Consider the following 23,079-nt stretch of genomic DNA (forward strand, 5'->3'; position numbering starts at 1 on the left):
CTAGATTTAACTAAATGGTGCTCAATGGCTATTGGAAAGAGGTAGAATTTATAAATATTCTACCTTTTGAAGAGAAATCATCGTGAGTTCAAGCATATTAGGGATTGCATGATTATGATAATTTAAACATTTTAGAATTTACAATATTATTATTAGTTCTTAGCTTTCTGGTACTAGTTTATACACGCTCTTGTAGCCTCTCTCTCAGAAATCAGGCCACACCTCACCTCCTGAAGCTCTGTCTCTGGGGCGGAGTGGAGAGTAAAGCAGGCTGTGTGGGTGTGAGGCTGTGGTTTGCCTTATACCTGCAAGATAAGTTTATGGTCCTACTTAGTGCTTGCCTCCATGTAACTTGACATAGCCCAGGCTAGACCATGTGGACTGAAGTTTGCTTAGCCCTCACCCCCCAAATCCCATAAAAGACAGAAATCTCCATGCAGGATCCCATCATGCTCATGGTACTGGCAGCTCTCCTAACAATGCCATCTTCAGATTTGAAGGCCTGCCTTCCCCTTGAGGACCCATCTCCTAATGTAGGTCTTTTGAAGGGTGGGCTCACACAGGTTCTTTTCCTCAAACCCACATTAAAGTCATAGAATCTGGGACTATAACCTTACATTCTAAATGCATATTTAACATACAAATGTGTCAACTGTATATATTTTCAAAAAATCATGTGGAAAAATAGCTATAATTTCATTTAAGCATATTTCTGTTTTAAAAAAAATCTCAAGACTTATTTGTTTAGAAATATTTATGAAGCTTTTAAGGTAGAGTTGATGAGGGAGCAGGAAAGAAAGTGAAGAAGTTTGGCTTAGATTGATAAGTCACAGGAGGGAAATATACAAGGACTCATTGACGGAAAGCATCGGAGGACACAGCCTAAGTTCCTTATCTGATACTGCTGACACATCTGGATGGGGGCTAGTGCGGCACAAAGGAGATGGGTTTTCTCAGAGATGAGCTTTCTTGACCTCTAGAAAATCAGTCTTTTTTTGGAATGGTGACATTTTCTAAAGATTGAATAGTGGTTGGGTTACCATAAGATATCTTAGTTTCCTATAAAAGCAGAAGCTTTTATTTCTAATTGTGCAAGCTGGATATCATCCAAAAGTCCCAGAAAGGGGACTGGAGAAGCAAATCATGGCACAGCACACAATGGAACGTCAAACAGCAACCAAAAAGATTAAGTGACTGATATATCCAACCACAGGAAATAATCACAAATGTGCCAAGAGGACACTAGTCCTTGTGATATTCTAGAAAAGACATCACTGTAGAGAACCCAAATAGATCTGTGGGTTTTCAGTGATTGGGGGCAAGGGGCTGGCTAGAAGAGGGGCATGAGAGCATTTGCCGGCTTGAAAGGGACATTTTTTTTTTCCACTGTGGTGGTATTTACATGATTTTATGTTGTCAAAAGTCACAGAATGGCACACCCAAACCAAAGTTTATCTTTTGTAAATAAAATAAGAGGTGAATTGAAACATAGTGTTTGGATTTTAGACTAATTTTATATAATTTAAAGTAAAATGTTCTAAGAGGCTCTCTCTTAGAACTACTTCCCCCAAAATTGGTCTGATTGCTGCTGATGGAGTGGGTGAGGAATGCTGGATGAGGCAGTGGTCCTCAAGATGCTGAAGATCTTCCTAGGTCTTCAGGATATTTCATCCTGGGATCAGGTACCCTCACTTTGTTCTAGTGTCAGGGTCTGTCAGGTTGAGAAAGAGCTTAACTTCTTTAAGGGAAACAAAGCGTTGGAGCTCTAGCCAAACTGGAGTTAGAAAGTGTTCTACTTCCCGGAGGGTCAGTTTGGTGAGCTGGGCATTCTTCAGGGTGGAACCTCTGGTTCTGAAAGGCAGTGTGCATCCTGGGCATCCAGAACCGTGTGGGTTTCCCAGCTCGGCCCTTGTTGCTATTCCTTACCAGTAGCTCTCCAGCCAGCATTAAAGTTGAGGCATGGCTGGCATAGGAGGGCCCCTTCAATTCATCTTCATTCTTGCTAATTACAGCAGCTGACATAAAACTGTTCCTATCCTTAAATCTATTAACTAAGCACATGTTCAAGTCATACCCTCTTAGCTCTCACCAATGGTACTGTTTAAGAGGCTTAAAAAACCCATGTTTTATTTTTCATTATGGAAATTTCAAGTTGGCATCTAGAAAATAAGGCTCCACTAGTCTTAGATCCACTGCTGTTTCAAGGAGGCTGGACAGTTTCTCATCATCTCTGCTTCTCTAGGCTTCATTTCCCTTCTCTTTGAGAGCAAAAAGGGAAAGGACTCTCTTGAGATGACTGTGCAATATCCAAAGAATACTTTGAGGAGGGAAATAAAATAAAAATTGTATAACTGCATAATTGAAATTGCACATGCTTTTTGCCCCAGCCATTTCACTTCCAGGAATCTTCTATTCAAGGCAAGCAGTCATTCTCATTTAAAGCATTAGAGGAAGACCAAGATGTCAACCATTATGTATTGTTTAAATAAATTATAGTATATCCATATTGCAGGAGAGGATATTTTGTTATATAGAAGAGGAAGTTGCATGATGATATGATGTACTATAGGACGCTGGTTTTAGAAGAAGGAAACCCTAGAAGGATTCACACAGAGCTGCCTCAGTAACCAAACTGGAAAGTGAGTTTGATTTATAGAGAAGGAAGAAGTAAAGAGGAGAAGAGGGAAATTGTAGGACTTTGTCTATTATTCTTCTGTGAGTATGAATCACAACGAACAAGCATTAAATTCTACATTAAAAGGCAAATGCAGAAAAACAAATGCAAGAATGATACTTTGCTAAGAATTCAATAATGATGTTCAGACCTTGGAGGTGTGCTTAGCAACAGAGGCTCCATGGTCTCTCATTTCTATGCTCACAGTGATTTGGGGAAAGGGATGATTGACATCTTGTTGGTGATCAGTGAGAAAGCTGAGACTTGAGGCTCCTGGGTCTGGAACAGGTTCTCTCTTCCATCTTTAGCACATTCACAGTAGTTACTGATTTCTGAATTGACACTCTTACTACCATTTACTATGAGAAAACGCTGATATTAACCCACACACCTAAGAACACCTGAGTTTTGACAAAGATGCTAAAACTATACAATGGAAAAAACAAAGCATCTTCAACAAATGGTGCTGGCATAACTGGATACTGGCATGTAGAAAACTGCAGATAGATCCATATCTATCACCATGCACCAAACTTAAGTCCAAATGGATCAAAGAATTCAACATAAATCCAGCCACACTGAACCTCTCAGAAGAGAAAGTGGGAGGTACCTGTGCACAAATTGGTACAGGAGACCACTTCCTAAACATAACTCCAGTAGCACAGACATGGAGATCAACAATTAATAAATGGGACCTCCTGAAACTGAGAAGCTTCTGTAAGGCAAAGGACACAGTCAACATGACAAAACAGCAACCCATAGAATGGGAAAAATATTCACCAACCCCACATCTGACAGAGGGCTAATTTCCAAAATATACAAAGAACTCAAGAAGCTAGTTACCAAAAAACATCAAATAATCCAATTAAAAAGTGGGGTTCAGAACTAAATAGAAAATTCTCAATAGAGTAATCTAAAATGGCTGAAAGACAAGTGCTCAACATCCTTAGCCATCAGGGAAATGCAAATCAAAACAACTCTTACTCCTGTCAGAATGCCTAAAATCAAAAACACAAATGACAGTTTATGCTGGAGAGGATGTGGAGAAAGGGAAACACCCCTCCACTGCTTGTGGGAGTGCAAACTTGTACAGAAACTTTGGAAATCAGTATAGCGGTTTCTCAGGAAAATGGGAATCAGTCTACCACAAGATCCAGCAATTCCACTCTTAGGAATATACCCCAAAGATGCACAAGGACATCTGTTCAACTTTGTTCATAGCAGCACTATTTGTAATAGCCAGAACCAGGAAGCAATGTAAATGCCCCTCAACTGAAGAGTGGGTGGAGAAAATGTAGTACATTTACAGAATGGAGTACTATTCTACTGACAAAAAACAATGGAACCTTGAAATTCTCAGGCAAATGGATGAAACTAGAAAAACCATCCTGAATGAGGTCACCCAGTCACAAAAAGACAAACACAGTATGTACTCACTCATATATGGATTTTAGACGTAGAGCAAAGGATTACCAGCCTACAATCCACACCCCTAGAAAAGCTAGGAAACACAGAGGATCCTAAGAGATATACATGGTCCTCTGGAGAAGGGGAAAGGGACAAGATCTCCTGAGCAAATTGGGAGCATGGGGGGAGGGGAGATGGAGTTAGGAGAAAGAGAATGGGAAAAGGGGAGGGAAGAGGAGGACATGAGGGAGCAGGAAGATTGAGTCAGGGAAAGAATAGAGGAGAGCAAGAAAAGAGATACCATAATAGAGGGAGCTATTATAGGTTTAAAGAGAAATTGGCACTAGAAAAATGTCCAGAGATGTATAAGAATGATCCCAACTAACAATCTAAGCAATAGTGGAGAGACTATTTTAAATGTCCTTCCTGTATAATGCTATGAGATTGATGGCTACCTTATATGCCACCATAGAGCCTTCATCTAGTAACTGATGGAAACAGAAGCAGACACCCATAGCTAAACACTGAGCCAAACTTCTGGAATCCAGTTACAGAGAGGGAGGAGTGATGAGCAAAGGGATTAAGACCAGGCTGGAGAAACTCATAGAAACAGCTGACCTGAACAAGGGGGAGCTCATGGAACCCAGTCTGATAGCTGAGAAACCAGCATAGGACATACCCAGACACCCTGAATGTGGGTGTTAGTTAGGAGGACTGGACAGTCTATGGGACCTCTGGTAGTGGATCAGTATTTATCCCTAGTCTACGAATGGACTTTGGGAGCCCATTCCACATAGAGGGATACTCCCTCAGCCTAGAAACATGGGAAGAGGCATAGACCCTGCTCCAAATAATATTATAGACTTTGAAGATCCCCCCCCATGGAAGGCCTCACCCTCCCTGGGGAGCAGATAGGGGATGGGCTAGAGGGGGTAGAGGGGAGGAGGGGAGAGAAAGGGAACTGGGATTGACATGTAAAACAAGCTTGTTTCAAATTTAAATAAAAATGGCAAACAAACAAATTAAAAAACGCAATTACTTTGAAAATCACTTTTCTGTAGGTATAGTTTATGCATAGTAAATTGTATGAGCTAAGGGGCGGCTGGATGCATAGGAAATGGATGTATTCATGCAATCTCAGCCAAGCAAGACTTTCATCACCTTGGAAAATTTACCCACCACTTTTAGTCCATCTCTAGACATCTCAGGCAAACACCATGTCCATCCCTACAGTGTCTAGTCCTGCTGGTTGGAATACCTGGTGGATGGCAGCAAGTGTGTACGTGTTCCTTTGGAGTTTGCCTTCTTTAGCTAACACAATGCTTAGTCATTGGCCTATTCTGTTGTTTCCATTAGTTTTTATTTTGTTGTGAGATAGTATTTTGGTACATGAACTTATCATATACCTGCCTTTTTTTTTTTAATCTAACCAGTTCCTGATGGACATTGCATTTTTTTGTTGTGTGGATGTCTTCCTATGAGTATGTGTTTCTGATATTGGTGGGTGCCCGTTTGGGAGTTGTGTGTATGAGTCTGAGTTGGTAGGAAGCTGCTAAACTTTTTCCTTGGGGACACTGCAGTATTTTGGCATGTTTACTGCTTTCTTGAGTGGTTTCTCTCAGCTTCTCCACCATTCTTTCCTAGTATCAACCACTGTATGTGAACCCATAGCCCAGACCCTTGCTGCACTCCCAACTAAGCATTTTCCAGGATGGGCTGTGCTATGTCCACTATGGGCTGCACATAAAAGACTTCAGGCATAGGGTGTATCTATTTTTATCATCATATTCATATAGCAAGTGAGCTTGTCAACTATGGCGGTAACATTCAGTTAGCTTTCAAATGACCTGTTAAGGTAAAATAGCATGTCAGGTGAAAGTGGTTAAGTAAATAAAGCACAGTAGGTTACAAAATCCAGGTTTAATGTCATGTTTAGCAAAACCTCAGCTCTGGTACAATTCCTCACTAGCCATTAAAAATATTCCAAGTGACTTGGTTGGTGATCATAATCAAAAGAGATTTACCAAGTGCCTGCTGTCACTCTGAGAATAATGAGCCTCCAAGTAGATATGGGTCCCTACTTGGAATCCAACATCAATGTCACTGTTGTTAAATATACTCCCACCACAATCTTTGTAATATCCAACACTCCTTGATGTGTGGAGGATTTTAGCATCCAATTAGTTTCCAGATCAGCATGGCATGCTTTCTGATTAAAGTCATAAATGCTACTCAGAGCTCTCTGTGGACCAGCTTAGGTCTTATTGATGCTGAGGGAGGCATTCAGTGTGCTGCTCATCTGGAGTCTGTCTTCCACTAAGGAGGCCCCTTCAGGATCCAGGGCCTAGCTGACCGGGTTCCTAATGAGACAACATCTTTATCTGCTCTATTCAGAGATGTTTGTTTTGCTTCTATCCTCTCATTTTAAGGGCTAAGTGTTCCTGAGGATTTTTTTTAGGAAGAGGTTTTAGAGGAAGAGGTTTGTGACTGACGACATCACCCACCCCCCATCTTTATTTAAGTCAGAATAGTTCTTTGGCAAAGAAGCATTCTCCTTCCTGGCTGCATTGAGAACAGGGCCATCCACTGTTATGTTAGGGCAAAGTATGACCTCTCAGACTGAGGGGAAAATGCTAGAACTTATTTTGAGTTTGGTTATTATTTTTAGGTACTTTGCTTAAATCATTGTAAAATCATGATGTATAATTTACTTTCTTAACTGTTTTTAGTGCTGAGTTCAGTACTGTTTAAATATATCCATGTGGGGCTGGAGAGATGGTTCAGTGGATGAGAGCACTGGCTGGTCTTCCAGAGGACCTGGGTTCGATTCCCAGCAACCACATGGAAGTTTACAACTATTTGAAACTCAAATTCCAGGGGATCTGATGCTTTTTCTGGATGCCAAAGGCACTGTGTATAATTGATACACAGATATACAAACAGGAAAAACACCCATACACATAAATTGAAATGGAAAAGAAAATGTAAACTACATTAGTGTATAAGCAATCTCCATAACATTTGATCTTGCAGACCTGAAACTGTGAGCCTATTATACAAGCTTCTCCAACTCCACTTCCTGACTCTAAGAATTTGGCTACTCCAAATAACTCATGTAAGTGGGGAGGGGGTATGCCTTTTGTGTTTGGCTTATCTCGCTGAACATAATGTCTCCAGATTTACCTGTGCTGTAGCCTTTTAGGGTTTCTTCCCATTTAAAGCTCTGTGGTGTGATGGGATTGTCCTTTTGAATATATGTTTCTCTTATGGGTTTATGAATGAAACACTGTTTGGCCAATAAAGGCAGGAAGATAAGTGGGACTAGGAGATGAGGAGAGTTCTGGGAAAGATAGGCAGAGAGAGACACCAGAGAGATGCTATGTAGTTGAGGAAGGAATAGCAAGTCTGGACCCTTCTCTGGTAAGATAAAACCATGTGGAAATACTTAGATTAATAGAAATGGGTTAATAATTAAAACAGAGCTAGCCAATAAGAAGCCCTAGCCTTTGGCCAACAGTTTTATAATTAATATAGCATCTCTGTTTGTTCATTTGGAGCTAAAGTAGCAGTGGGACCTGGCAGGACAAGACAACTCCAGTTACAGTGGTGTTCCACTCTAATGTTGCCTTTTCTTCCTCTCTTTCCATGTCCATCAGCCCTTTGGTTGATTCCTTGTCCTGGTTCTGGAGGCGGAGGCTCCTATGGGCACAGATATTCATTTTAACCTTTTAAATATTTATGTTGTATCATCTTTTAGGATTGCCTTTTTTAAAAAATAACATTCACAGTAGGTGATTACTGTAGCTATATATATCTTGTGTAAAAAATAGTTGTGCAGTTACTGGGAGAGCTCACAGTAGAGACTATTTATTGACTTTGTAAGTTTGGCAGATGCTATTGGACAACCATTTGGAATTTCTTGCTTTTAGCATTTCAGTGCACACTGACTCAACTTGCATGAGATTGCATTTTCTCTAGACCTCTGGAGCCCCATCTGTTTGTGATTGTAGCAGCCCAGAGGACAGGCCATTGTTCCTCCTCCATCCTATTACTTGACTGTTACTTTATGGCTTGTGGAAGTACTTACATCAATGCCCACAACTTTGCCTCATCCACTCTAACCTATGTTCTAGGAAGGTCGGGTGCAAATGAGCTGTAACTGCCCACAGTGAGACTCTTGTGTTAATCCAGTGCAGCTCCGTCTTCCCTATTCATTCCTATGTTCCTCTACCCCTGCTTCCTGTGACCAAGTCCTAAATAAAATACTGCCCTGTGACTCTGTCCCTCAGTGCCAGCTTTGCGGGGGGGGGGGGAGACTTAAAATGACAATGGCACATGAACACAAAACTTTTTGAAGTCACTTAGCTACTGTGGTGAGCACAAAGATATGCTTGCCATTATTAAGAGCAGATTTAAATAGATTCAAAGTACTTGGTGATCCTTTCCTTACAAAAACAATCCAGATTTTGTTTCTTAATCTGGAATTTTATTGGAGAGGATGAAAATTTCAGAGTTACAATAGACAAGAGTCTGGTCCTCCCAGCTTACAAACGAACCAGTTCTGTCCCCGAGACAGCATCATACCAGATGACACTCAGCTGGAGAATGGTCCAGCCATACTGAACTCAACCTGCACTCTAGGACTTACGTTTTCAGTAAAACCTGTTTCTGTGTGGTCAGATCAACAGGTTTCAGCAGACCTTTTCTTAAAGAGTCAAGTAGCAAAAGTCTCGGGCTTTGCAGGCCCCATGGTCTCTGTTGCAATTTGCCTCTATGGCAGGGAAGCAGGCATCACCAATAAGTAACCAGGCAGGTCAGTCGTATAGTAGTGTGATTACTTAGCATGTCCAGGGACCTGGGTTTGATGATCAGCTCTAAAAAACAGAGGAAGTGAGTGTGTCTGTTTTAAACACAGTTTTATTTTAGTTTTTATAAAGCCAGTGGATAGTGTTTGGATGGGGTTTGTCAACCCCCAGGCTAGATTACAGAGCACAAAAAGGTCTCCTTTACTCTGTTTAATGGCACTGCTTCATGCTGTGTAAATAGGAAATAATTTATTCTTAAGTGCTATTTTGTCAGTTAAGTACAGGTTTCAGCCTTTTCTTTAGACTCAAAGGACAGCTTGCTGGGCCTTGGGATGTCCCACTGCCATTTGTCTTCCTCTTAGGTTAATCAGCGGTACAGGCTTCCATGCATGGAGGACACTGATCATGACACACAGTGACACCACACACAAGACTCCCCCCACCCAAAGTAAGGTGAAACCATACATTCTTCACTATGTCAGTACTATTTGCAATTTAACATTCAATATTGTTTTCTATATTAATTTTAACACAGTGGGGTGAGTCTAATTTGGAATGATAAAATTCATTTGCATTTAAATTGATATTTTAAGCTCTCCCTCTGAGGAACAGATAGCATCCATGATTGTAACTATAAACATTGTTTCCAAGGCAGGTTTGTTTTCTCTTGGAAATATTTGTAAATATGGTGCATGGATTTTCATACTAACAGCGAGAACACTATAATGTCCTGTTTCTGCCAAGTCATGTAAGTTGAGTTGCTTCTTCTATTGTAAATAATGAATAAAGACAGCCTATTAGCTAAGAACAAACTCAAATGTATCTTTTCTTTTTCATTTCAAAATCTTTTGAATACTAGTTCTACTATAGAAGAAACCCTGCTTCTTTTTCAGCCTTAGAAGGCATGCCTTGGGAATTAGGCTGTAATTGAGCATAACAAGTGGAAGGCAATGAGAAAGCCACTCCCATCCCCTTCTCTAGTTCCTGCCGGTTTGCTCAGGGCATGCAAGGTGGGACCAGCATTTTACACCAGAACAGTATAATACCTTTAACACTCTGGGGAATTCAATGGATTCAGTCTCCACTTCCTACACTTGGACGTAAAAGAAGCCATGTCCCTTCCTTAACCCACCTGATGGCTCCCTTGCCCCTAGAATTACGTTTTTCTCCTTCCCTATGAGGCCAAAGATGGCCTAACTTTCGTGGCATTTTCAACCTTTTTCTTGCTCCATAATCTAAGATCTGTTAGATTCTTCAACTGGTTTCCCTGTTGTTTTCTTTTTACTATGTAGCTCAGGCTGCCCTTGAACTCATGGCAATTCTCTTGGTGCTGAGATTACCGTTGTGAGCCATCATGCTTACCTTCAAGTGATATATATATATATATACACACACACACATGAGGCAGAGTTTCTCTGTATTGCTTTGAAGCCTGTCCTGGAAATAGCTCTGTAGATCAGGCTGGCCTTGAACTCACAGACGTCCACCTGCCTCTGCCTCCTGAGTGCTGGGATTAAAGTATTGCACCACCGATGTCTGCCTTTGATACATATTTTGTGACAGATCAACAAAACCTGCTATTCCATTCTGAAATATGCATAATTAATCTCTCCTTTTGACTCTGAAGTTAGTCATAGTCTTCCTGGGAAAGACAGCCATGGCTGTTTTAGGAGGGGACAGCAACTGAGGGTCATAAGAGTACTTTTTTCTTCTTTGCAGCAATTTAACGGGAGACTTTGAACATTTAGACTGCCTTAGACGTACACCAAACCGTTTATTTAACAACTTGGCAATGTTAGCTCCTTAAAACACAAGCCCTCTCTCTCCATAGCACAATGAAAACATCTCCCCCACACTGTAACATGTCTGATTCTTCTACCCTGCAGATCCTGTATTGTGGAAAGGCTATGTACCAGCTTCGTGGGGAGCACCGACCTCACCATAATAACCAGGGCTAAGTTAAAGAACACTGCTACGAGCCCAGCTCTGGCTTCCTGTACATGGCTTCAGGTTTTAATTATTGGTTGGTAATTAAGGGTTCTTTTTTCTTACAGGAAAATAATTTCCTGTCGGTTGAGAGCTAGCAAGGTTACCATGGTGGAAAAGCTAATCTTATGTTTTTGCGTCAGAGATTTTTTTTTTTTGGCTTGGCCACATATGATGGAAATTTTTGCTTAGCCTAAATCTCCAGACTGCTCAATTGTAAAGTCAGCAGCCTCCTGTTCCTCAGGAGCTACCCCTGAGACATTGATTACAAAGTTAGGACAGGGAAGCAGGCCAAGTCCAGATATAATTGCAGGCAAAGTCCAGAAGGGGGCGCAGAAAGATGTACACATTTGTTCAGCCCAACAGGGAATCACAGCTTAATGGCAGCCAGGAGCAGATGGGAAGTACCAAGTCTATCCCATCTCTATACATGAAGGGTAGTGGAGGCTCTAATAATCCTGCAGCAGTTAAAAAGAATAACAGAATAAGCGCTGGAATTGGAGTCAAAACCAGTGCAAAGCAAGGGAGAGTGCATAGAAAATAGCTCAAAGGCATATAAAAATATCATAATATATACCTCACTTGTGAGGGTGGTACCTGCAGCCACTTAGACACACTGGAGATCTGAGTTCTCGGATTAGTTTTGCTCTAACTTGACCCCTGAGCTCGGATAAGCCACTGACCACCCAGGCTTTAGTGCTCTCTGAAGAGAGTCTGGGAGAGGACATCTCAAATATCCTCGACTTATTACAGCCTTGAGTTCAGCACAACGAGCAAGGCCCGTCTGTCTGCATCTGTAGGACAAAGGTTCTGCTAGCCATGTATTGATGGCACATCCTTGGGACATTGGCACCCAGGACTAGGGGGCTGGAGAACCTAAGTTCAAGGTCAGCCCTGGAACTCAAAGCAAAACATTACTCCACCAATTTCCCCAAATACTCCGAAACTCACACCTAAGTCAACCTTAGTCTGAGGCAGCTTTAGCATTGAGATCACTCATGCTGGAGAAACAGAGAGGGCACAGACTCTGCCTGTCTGTAGGATGAGGCCTGAGAGGCCCATGGAGTAGATTTTGGTAACATGTCCTCTCAGTGTCCATGCGATCTTGCTCCTCCCCGTGTCCCCCAAGGACCGAGATCTACTAGATTTCTACATGGAACAGTTTGGGGCTCAGGCAGGTCACTGTTGGCCTCAGAATTGGCTTACTCGTGTAAACTGGGGTAGTGACTAGATAGTAATGCTCCACTTTCTACCACTGGTGAGATTTGAGTGTTCAGCTCTCCTCCGGCGGAGGGAAGACAGCATTTCCAGTTAAGATGTCCTATATCCATTTCCAGGTGTGTGTGTGTGTGTGTGTGTGTGTGTGTGTGTGTGTGTGTGTGTGTATGTGTGTGTGTGTGTGTGCCACAGCATCGGAATGGAGGATAGAAAGGAGCCTTGGGTGCTGGTCCTTCTGCCTTGAGAAAGGGTCTCTTGTTGCTCACTGCTCTGTATGCCAGGAAAGCTGGCCTATAAGCTTCTGGGAGCTTCCCGTCTCTTGGTAAGGGGACTGCAATACAGATGCTCAGGCTACTGCATGCAATCTTTATGCAGGTTCTGGGAATCAGAACTCAGGCTGTCAATCTTATTTGACAAGCATGTTACACCCCCACCCCCCAGCCTTCTCCTCAGGTCCTGTATTCATTTTCTGTTGTTGTTGTAACAGATCAGTACAAGCTTAAATAGGAGCAAATAACTTACATTTATTATCTTAGAATTCAGAAGGTTCTAGATATCATTGAACTATAACCAAGGTGTGGTGGTGGGACCCTAGGAGAAAACCTGACTGCTTGCTAGTCCAGATTGTTAGTAGAATTCAGGTCCTTGTGAGGCTGAGGACCCTGTTCCTTTGCTATTGCCAGTAGGGCCATTCTCAGTTTCCAGAGGTCACCCACACCTTGACTTATGTCCCTTCTTTCTTCTTCATTTAGGGCAAAAAGAATGGGTTGAGTCCTCATGTTCAAAATCTCCTCTGCCCCTTCATTAACCTTCATGCCTCTTTCAAATCTGGTGTCTGCTTTCATCCCTCGCTTTTAAAGTGCGTTTGGTTGCTTTTCGCACAGCTGGTGTTATGGTTAACAGTAGATGTAGCACCCGGTACAGGCTCATGAGTTGAATGCTTGGCTCTCAGATAATGACACTGTGGGAGGCTATGGAACTTTAGGAGAGGAGATCTGGACGGAGGAGGTGGGTCACTGGGAGTGGGATCTTGGGGCTTCTTAGCTGCTTCCTGTTCCTCTCATACCATCTGTTTCTCACTCAGCCACCAAGTGGGTTCTTCTCTACTTAATGTTCCCACTGTTGTGATATTCTTCTGTTCAGCCTGTGGGGCCAAGTGAGGATGCACTGAGCTCTGAATATGTGAGCCAAAATAAGTCTTTCTTCCACTAATTGTGTCTGTCAAGTATTTTGGTCACATCAACAACAATAAAGCAACCACTGTAGGATCTCCCTGCTTTTAGTTGATCTTAAGTCCACTGATCAAGGGCCCTTTCATGTGCCACATAATCCCACAGTCTCAGGTGGCAGAGACCAGGACATGAGCATTGTTCTGTGGACAGCTGTCCTGTCTCCCACGTTCCTTTGTTTACTTGCTTTTGGTGGACTCGTTCTCCTTAGTCTAGTCTCTTGAACTCCATTTAGCCATTAAGAAAGCAAATTGTCATTGCATATATGCTAAGTTTCAAGTCATGTGCAGAATTGTGAGGATGTGGAGACAGATGTGGTACCTGCTCTCACTTAAGATGTTCATAGAGATGAACACAGCTCACTATACACATGTATGAAGTTGTCAAAAAACTAACTTCTTAAAGATAAATACACTTTAAAAAGTGCACATATTTTTGAAATAGAGACAAATATATTAAAACATCTAAAAAACAGTTAAGTCAGTTCAGGCCCAGAGATGTCTCAGAGGCCTCTGGAAGAATACAGGTTATTGGCATTGCTCTAGGTTGCCCTCCAGAATTAGATGGTAAAAGCTGCTAGCCAAAGATAGCTCACATTTAGGTTACTGGACACTGAGAAATAAGGAGGAACTGAGCTGGAAAAACTCGCTTCCTGCTGGCTACTATTCATGGTGTGGAAGGCACTATGTTGGCTGCTGGAGAAGAAAATTTGTCAGTGATCGCATGACCATGTGTGCTGATCCTCCAGGCAAGATATGCCCATTGGCACAATAGTGACATGACTATTTTATGATAGCAAACTGCTTTGCTATTGAGTTTGAGGTCTGATCTGTGGAAGGGAACCACACCCTGAGACTGGCAACTAGGTTAAAAGCTTGTGCCTGGGAGAGCATGAACCGGAGGGAAGAACCCAATACCATTGTTTTCCCTCATGAACATGTTGTCAAGCTCACTCCTAAATATTTATAATATTTATGTTTATACCCATAGGCAAATGTGGCTTTCTACCTGGGGTAGGGAAGCTCCTTCTTGTAGAGGGTGGTGGTTAATGAGGTGACTCATATCTGGACAAAGTGGAGAATAAATGGCCAATGGCCCCTGAGCTTTAAGTGGGACATCTATAAATACAACCTCCAAAGTCAGAGAGCATCACAGAAGAGAGGGGAGAAGTACCTTGAGAGGAGGATTGGGAAGACTGGCATGAAACACTATCATCTGTATATGACAGCTATTGCAAACATGAGCACACAGCAGCTATGGACACCTTCGACTTCCACCAAGAATGGAGGAGGTGTTCATGAGGCCCCACCCCTTCCTGAGGAGCTAATGGTGGCTAGTGCCTGCTGGAAGATAGGAAAGATAGAATCTCATTTCTTTTCTTTTCTTTTCTTTTCAATGTCTGAATTTCTTTATTCAGAGGGGATAGGATGAAGGCCCTGGGCATAGAGTCCATTCTTTGGGGTAGAGTTGTTCAGTCCCTTCGAAGGTTCTCGAGCCTCTCTTCCAGGTCTATATCAGCATCAGCCAGGGCTGAGGCTGTGGCTTCTGCTGTCTTCCCACCAGCTCCCACACTGAGTAAGCCACCAGTGGAAGGGAGGTTTGACAACTCATCTGTGAGACTCAGTCCCAGCGCATCCAGGACTTGGGACACAACAGCATCAGTCTCCTCTTCATCTTCCTCGTCACCCATCGCATCGTCAATTGCATCATTCATCATTTCTTCTTTCATGTCCATGATCTCCGCCTGCCGTTCAAACTTCATCATGATCTTCTGAATCTGGGGTAATTTCAGCTGTCTGTTCATGGTGCCCATGGCCTTAATAACACCCTTCATGGCTTGTGCCATTGAGTTGTTGGGTTTTAGAGTCTGTATCTTGAGGGACACAGCCTGGATGTTAGCCCATCAACACAAACTTGCGTACATATCGCCGGGTACGCACCAGGTCTTTTGCCATGATCCAAACAGCATCCATCTGGCCTTGCTTTGCTATCTTTTTGATGTCTGCAATAATTTTCTTTTCCAGGGCCCTTTGGTTTTGCTGAAGTAGTTCCTCAGGCATCTTCCAGCTTCCTATCATGGTGGTAGGACTACACCAGCAGGTCTGGGGCAGACTCAGACCTAGCGGAACCGATAGAGTGATGGGCTTCCGCTTCCGGGTCATGCCCCTTTCTCTCCGAGGCCTTGGGTCCGCACCAACGAAGCCCCTCGGTTCGGTAGCTTCTGCTGCTGCTGACCTTTTTTTTTTTTTTTCCGAGACAGGGCCTCTCTGTGGCTTTGGAGGATATTCTGGAACTAGCTCTTGTAGACCAGGCTAGTCTTGAACTCTGCCTGCCATTGCCTCGAGTGCTGGGATTAAAGGTGTGCCATCACTGCCTGGTTAGGATGTCATTTCTTAAAAAGACTTAGTCACAGCAGAGCTAGTCAGGAAAAAAAGAAGGAGCAGAGGGAAAGGAAGGGGAATATCTGAGGGCAATGGGGAGTATGACTATAATCATAGCACACGGTAAATGAATAAACTGCCAAGAAATGAAAAGACAAGTCCATTTAGGCTCAGATCTCCCCTAAAATAAAGGGAATATTAATTTCTATTCCTATGTAGAAAATTAACACAATTGCTAACATAAATTATTGTGTCAGTTTCTAGACACGAGTCACCTGGGCTCCTTGCCCTACCCAAAATCAAGCAGAGGGTAAGATCCTATCTATGACGTGGGGCTACTCTCCAAATTTACTGACTGTTGACAGAATTTGGTGGTTTGTGGTCATCAGATTATGCCCTGGGGCATAAAGAACATTGTAGGTGATGGTCTTTGTGTGTGTGTGTGTGTGTGTGTGTGTGTGTGTGTGTGTGTGTGTGTGTCTTCAAAGCATACAGGTAAACCATGATGCTTCAAATCCTTTTGACTTATTCCTTGTCTGGCCTTCAGATCTTCTTTCCAAGTGCTCACCTGGTTAGTTGTGGTCCATAAGGGAACATCTTCTGTTTGAGTATCTAAATCTTAACTGATTAGGAATCTTAATGGATTTTGAAGTGCAAGCTAATTATGGGAATGATACCAGTCACATTTATAGCTTATGCCTAGATTCAAGAGGAAGGAAGGGAAGCATGGGGATCATTTTAGAATTCTGTGTAATCCAGACACTTGCTTTCAAGGGAAAATGATTGAAAAAATTTTAAAGCAAAGAACAAACATTGAGTTGCAATGGAAACTGTGGTTCTCATGGTTCATTCATTTCCATCCATCCATCCATCCATCCATCCATCCATCCATCCATCCATCCTTCCTTCCTTCCTTCCTTCCATAATTTAGTATTTTTTTTAATAGAAAAAGTTTCTGTTTATATGCTTGGGAACACACACATTCTCTCTCTCTCTCTCTCTCTCTCTCTCTCTGTCTGTCTGTCTGTCTCTGTCTCTCCCCCCTCTCTTTCTCTCTCTCACTTTCTCTCTGTATGTGTGCTAATGAGCTCCCTGGTGGATGAGCCCTCCAGGTGAGTTTTTCATGAGTGGAAGACAGAATCGTGGTTTGTAAGTTACTTAAAGTCAGTGTATGAAATGAAATTGTGTCAAAGGCTTTTAGGGAATTTTGGAGCAAAGAAGTGTTGTGGTGGGTCACTTTCAGCCTAGAGTTCATTGGGGTGCAAGCAGATCTGATGATGAACTTCAAATAACCGCACCAAAAGGACTTCTAGAAAATAAGTCTTTCCCCTAGCCTGAAAGTTGCTACTCTTTGAATACATTTCTAGCTCTAGTTTTTTAGTCTGAGTGTCTTGTTGATTTCTCTGCATTCTCAAGTGTGTGGTGTTTTGTTTTCCAGGAGGGTATTAAGTACATTGTAACATAATTCTATACCTCCATGAAAACCACCCAAGGGTAAGGAAGGGCATTTTACCCACATTTTTACGGTCCTGGCCCTTAGGATAGTACCTCAGAGTAGCACACAGGTTTCTCAAAAATTGACTAGGTTCAGTCAGTTTTCAGTGAAGTCTAGTGAGCAATTTGTAAGAATTCATTAACTAGCTTTTTTCCCATTGCTTTTAGTTGCAGTTCGGCTACAAACAAGGAGTCCAAGGAAGGAACTCCATTTAATCAAACTGGTTTTATTTTCTTCCATTTTCATACCAAATATGTACTTATAAGAATGGACAATTTCCTCTAATCCATCGATTGAATAAGATTATAGTCATTTGTCCTAGGATCTCTCCATGTAATCATTCAGACAGTTCTGTTTATTCTGCTTTCTGGTGATGAAGTTCACTGTGAACTGGTCAACACACACACACACACACACACACACACACACACACACACACACACACACACACGGCTGAAAATAGCCCGATTCCCTTTCAATAAGACACAAAGGGTATTTAAGCCTCAATTTTACATGCATTATTAATGCACTTATTTAAATATTAATAGGCCTAAAAGCCTGGAGCAATGTATGTGATCAATACTGCATGACATATGAGTCACCCAGGGATGAGGACAGTGTCTGTCTGCAGCCGTCACTCTTTTATCACAGCAGCCCTGTGTCACCTGGAGCCCTGGTGTGCACACTGCTGCCAAGTCCAAGGCACTTCCTTCTGGCTCAGCCCTGGTAGTACTTTAGAGTTCTCCACAGGTTTCTTCTCAGAAACTGATCTGTCAGGACCCGTCAGAGGAAGGAGGAAGTGTGGGTCCTCAGGGATGGCCTTGTTTTCTCTTTTAAGCACTTCTGTCACTTGAATAACAACACTGCAGAATCCATAATAATCTGACATTGGAACTGAAACTAGGCCTGATTTATTAATCTCAAACCTGGGAATTGCATCACCAGCCATGCGTGACTTGTGACTTCAGCAAAGCAGGCCTATGAAGCAAAGACGAGATTCTGCCTTACCTTCTCTGAAGCTCTGAAAAATGCCACCTCTTGCACACACCACATTATCCTTCAGCCATAGACTTAGCACAGCTTCCATCTTGCACCAGTCTGCAGCTACATGTCTGGAATTACCATGGGATAAGAGCAACAGAACAGAGCCACTTCCCCATCTGCTCATCCCTAAGCCTTGCTGTGAGACACTCCCTGCCTGCACCCTTCCTTTCTCAGCAGGCGCCCATACCTTCCTGGCATCTCTCTCCCCATCCTGAGCTAGAGGAAACTGTGGCACAGGGAAGACAGGGATATGAAGCTCTGACTTGGATCAAAGAAGTCTCTTGGCCAGTACCCATTTCATGGTTATTGCAACTGGGATGGGAAAAAATAATTTTAATTATTTGAAATAGTGAGCACTTACAAATGGTACCAGACCCTGAGATTCAATTCAACCTTTGAACAATAGAATAATCACAGAAGTGGCTGTTATTATCCTTTACTCTCCACTCAACAGACCCAGTGTAGATTTGTTGAATTAAATTAAGGCTAAAGACTTACATTTATATATTGATTTGCAGTTTTCAAAGTATTTTAATCCTTAGTTTAGCGGAAAGAACCTTGAACTACAAGGTTCTTTTCTCTCTTTTCTTACTACTAAGAATAACCAAGCTATGAAAGGAACCTTGCTTTTGGAATCATTTTGTCTAGTTTGAGTATGAAGAAATTTTGCTGAACAGTTTTGGGTTGAATTCTTCTTATTGAAAATAAATTAGTAAAGAGGAGGAATTTGTTCCCCCACCCCAATACAGAACATTTCTCTTAAACCTTTAAGAATACCAGAGGCACATACTGGAAGCAGGTGCAGTCACATATCTCTTTAGCTTACACTCACATGTCCCAGTGAGGACATGCCTATATACATGTCTTCTAGCTGGGGAGGCATCCTAATTATCCCCTGGGACCAGCCCCAAACCAATGACTGCGGGAGTTTGGTTGAATCCCCAGAGTCCCCAGGGGTCCCATGCTAGGTGATATGCCTCTGGCATTCTGTCTCATTTATTCTATGTCATCTCTCAATCATCAGTGTGGGATTAAGTTCCAGGTGCCTGTGGTGGACACTTGTTTGATAATGTGCCCATCATGGCTGCCTTCTCTTCATCTCTGCTTTCCGGCATCATGCAGAAAGAAAGGAGATTTTCAGAAGCTCTTGTTATAGGGGTCTGTTTTGGGGGAAATCCAAAGAAATACCTCCCCCAAAGCACCTTTTGCTAAAAGGGCACCGGGTGAGCTCATCACATCTAAGCCATCGAACCACTTAGTGATGCGGAGATGTGGCCCTGCGAATTCTTTCCTCACACGGGTTTTGAGTCTGTCATTGTCTGCTGACTTCATTACTCTCCTCAGCAGGTTGAGTCCGCTTCCACTCAACGACCACGCAAAAATTTTAGTCAAAAGTAAGGCAGATTTTATTGTTAGGTTCTGTCGAAACTCTATATAGTTGAGAGACACACTGCGATTTAAGAGAACTCACCTTAGCCTGGTGGTGGTGGTGCACGTTTTTAATCCCAGCACTCTGGAGGCAGAGGCTGGTGGATCTCTGAGTTCAAGGCCAGCCTGGTCTACAAAGTGAGTTCCAGGACCCCCCCCCCAGAATTCTTTTATCCCTTGTAAGAAGGGTTTAGCCCTTGGAAAGAACGGTTTATGCAGCCCCACTATGCAGCATGTCACTGTCTCTCAATGCTCCCTCTTAGGCTGATGGGAATCACTGGAAACGCACCCAGTCGTCCAACAATAGGGGGTTGTGGACTTACAGTGTGAGGTAATGCCACATAGCCCTTAAAATAATGAAGATACTTAAAAATATTCATAATGTATAAAGATGTGGGAATACAATATGCAGTAGAATTCAATTTTATGAAAAATAATACACACAGAACGAAAAGCCCCAGATATTAAGGTTGAAAAGGAAGGAAGACAGGGAAGAGCTCGCAAGTCGCGGGGTCTCCATGTGCATCTGTATTGGTGGTCTAAACATAGCCAGCACTCCCCAGACTCAGAGGAGGGTTTAGGCAGGTGGACAGCACTGCCCACTAGTATTGTCCATGCAGCTTAATGGGGTTTTATCCATGGGATTAGAATCACCTTTTAATGTGTCACTGGCATTGGGGGCAATGAGAAAGACGTGAAAGTTATTGATGGCGGTCTAGGCTTTTGAGGAACTTGAACCTGTACACAGCAGGCAGGCAAGATGCCATTAGCTTTTCAGTCAACAGCCAGCCTTGAAATCCTCCAAGGGATAACACAGTGACAGTATCCGAAATGGAGCAGGGCCCCAAGTGGACACTTCTGATGTCCTGGTCCCTGGAGTTGTAGGGAATCATGGAAAATACCAGTGCCTCTGTGAGTGTAGGCAGTTCTCCTAGGCTTCTGGGTAGCATCCCTGAGGGAAACATGCCTCCAAGAGGGAAGGCCCTGGGACACCAGAGAATTGCAGAAAATGAAACATTTGCTCTTTTCGGTGACATCTCAGGGCTCTGTATTTATGGAGGACACAGAAAAGTATGTATGGAGGAGTTGTCAGGAGTTCAGGCCATTTTAAGAGTAAATGAACAGCCAGACGTGTGAGGTGGCAGCAGGGCAGGTGGCCACAGGGACAGGGCTAGGGAAGGGTTCCCTGGGCCACGGGATCGCTGGTGCAGACTGCCGTGCACAGACAACCCATGATTTTCTTCTCCACAGTAATGGGCTCTTATCACCTGCAATAAAACTTTGGTTTAACTTCCTGTCATTTCCCTTGGAGGCCATAGTGACGATTTTTATCTCTATCTTTATGTTTCTAGATTGCTAAAACCTGTGCAGCAAATAACAACAACTTTATTGTTCCATTTCCTGATACTCAGTGAACAAAACACAGGGGAGCTCCCTCCACTTTTGTATAGTATGGATAGACACATTTAGGGCAAAGGACCCAGAATGCTAACTGGTGAAGGACTTTGCTTATTAACTATCTCTTTTATTAAGCCCCTGTTTTAAGTGGGAGTCTCCAGGCAGTAAGATTATGTCTTTTAAACTGAGATCTCGAGTTTATGGGAAAAGTGTAACTCTGCTGGGGCAACTTTTAATGAACACGCCAATGCTTGCATATTGTGCCTCCTGAGGTGGAATGAAGACATCGGTTACATTTCAAGAGCTTGTAGGTTTATCAGGAAAACAGCATATGACTTTATGGGTGCAAAAGTAAGTGCGTGATGTTCTAACCCAGTGTTGTGCTATGAGTCTGTGCTGCTGGTACTTGCTTGTAGAGGGGTTTTAAAGGCCAGGCTCAGTGAAATGTTTAGAATAGCACAACTTGTCAAAAAACAAACAAACAAACAACAACAACAACAACAAAAAAACCCAAAAAACAAAAATACTGTTCGCTCTTCCTCTCACAGAGTGACGGTTGCAATGTGAGATACTAGTTTCTGGCTCTTGGTCTTTAGTTTTGTCCAATAAGCACCTAGATAATTTGATTATTCCTTTCACTTGAGGATCGCAATTGGCGTTGATTCAAGTCTAGCCACGCTGCTTACCTCTCTGCCTCTCCCTTTATTTACTTTCTTGGCAGTCTGTTCCTCCAAACTTCAGCTTGTTTTCCTTTCTTCTAAAAAAGCCACCTATTTGACATTTGACCAGCTCCTATATCTGAGCAACAGCTCTAACAAGATGGGTTGATTCAGTGTGTGTGAGCACACAAGTGTGCACATTGGAAAATGTGGGTGTTATTCTGTGTTCACATGAATATCTGAGTTGTGAGCGAGTGTGTGTATGTATGTGTGTGTGTGTGTGTGTGTGTGAGAGAGAGAGAGAGAGAGAGAGAGAGAGAGAGAGAGAGAGAGAGAGAGAGAGAGGTTGTTTCTGCATTGGGCATGCATGTGCTCCTGGGTGTGGGTATTGATTCTCTGCATGCATATTGTGTATACTTTTTGAGTGTGTTTCTGAAAACCAGATGATGCAGCAGATTGCTTATCCTTAAAAGCACACATTCCCCATACCTAAAAATCAGCTTGTACTTACATAGTTGTAGGCCAGGTCTGGATGGAGATAGTCGATTCCTACGAAAAAGATAACACAGGAGTGGAAGGTTAATACCTGTCGCTGTGTTTCCAAGAGAGCAGCCCGGGAATGGATGCTCCTTGCAGGGATGATGGCTCAGGAGACTTGGGGGAGCTGGGGGTGGAGGAGAGGATGCTCATCCTGAACCCTTTGCTTTGCCTTCCCTTTCTGTGTCAGGGAGGGTTGTATCACTTTTTTGGTGGAGAGACAGAGGCCCCCAGACACACTGAAGAGCAGTGAAACCAATTAGAGCTCTGGGCCCATGGATAATGCTTCTGGATAAATGTCAGCAGTCAGGGGCTTAGTGACTGTGAGATGGATGGCTCATCACAGCGGCGATGTAAAAGAGATTTGTAGAAATCCTGACATTTCTAAAGCATCAACTAGCTTCTCCTCTGAAATGACACTAGCCCCAGGGAGGAAAAGTGATGATTATTTAACAGGGCACGGAGAACCGTGGATTAGAAGAGCACACTCCTGCATGGAAATAAGAGGTACACGGCCGGGCGAGAAAAGCCATTAGGAGAAAGCTAGTGGTTTCTAGTGAGGTGTTGTCAGCTGGGAGCTGGTGCTAGTTCCCCAGAAAGTGCCTTTCTGGAGAGCCAAAGGCTCCAATTCCCTCAGCTGGAGTTCTGTGCTTGCAATGGAGCTGAGGCCTGTTCTGCGCCCAGGAGTCATTTCTAGGGTAGAATTTTGGCCTATCGACGCTGTTGCATTCAATCAGTCATTTTGACCTCAGAACTCACTGTAGAAACCCAGGGGCAATTGCAAAGCTCTCATCCAGGTCTGCAGGACTGTAGTGTCA

At 42.9% G+C, this 23,079-nt stretch overlaps 1 protein-coding gene across 1 annotated transcript in view; it reads right to left on the reverse strand.

Annotated features, from left to right (window-relative positions):
• Positions 1-23,079, reverse strand: part of Pcsk2 (proprotein convertase subtilisin/kexin type 2) — a 240,671-nt gene that overhangs the window by 68,723 nt on the left and 148,869 nt on the right. The window contains exon 5 of the mRNA XM_051183273.1: positions 22,236-22,273. Within this exon, the coding sequence (XP_051039230.1) occupies positions 22,236-22,273 (38 nt within the window). The remainder of the gene's footprint in view (positions 1-22,235; positions 22,274-23,079) is intronic.

This window comes from Phodopus roborovskii, unplaced genomic scaffold, assembly GCF_943737965.1.
Source record: "Phodopus roborovskii unplaced genomic scaffold, PHOROB, whole genome shotgun sequence".
Lineage (NCBI taxonomy): Eukaryota > Metazoa > Chordata > Mammalia > Rodentia > Cricetidae > Phodopus > Phodopus roborovskii.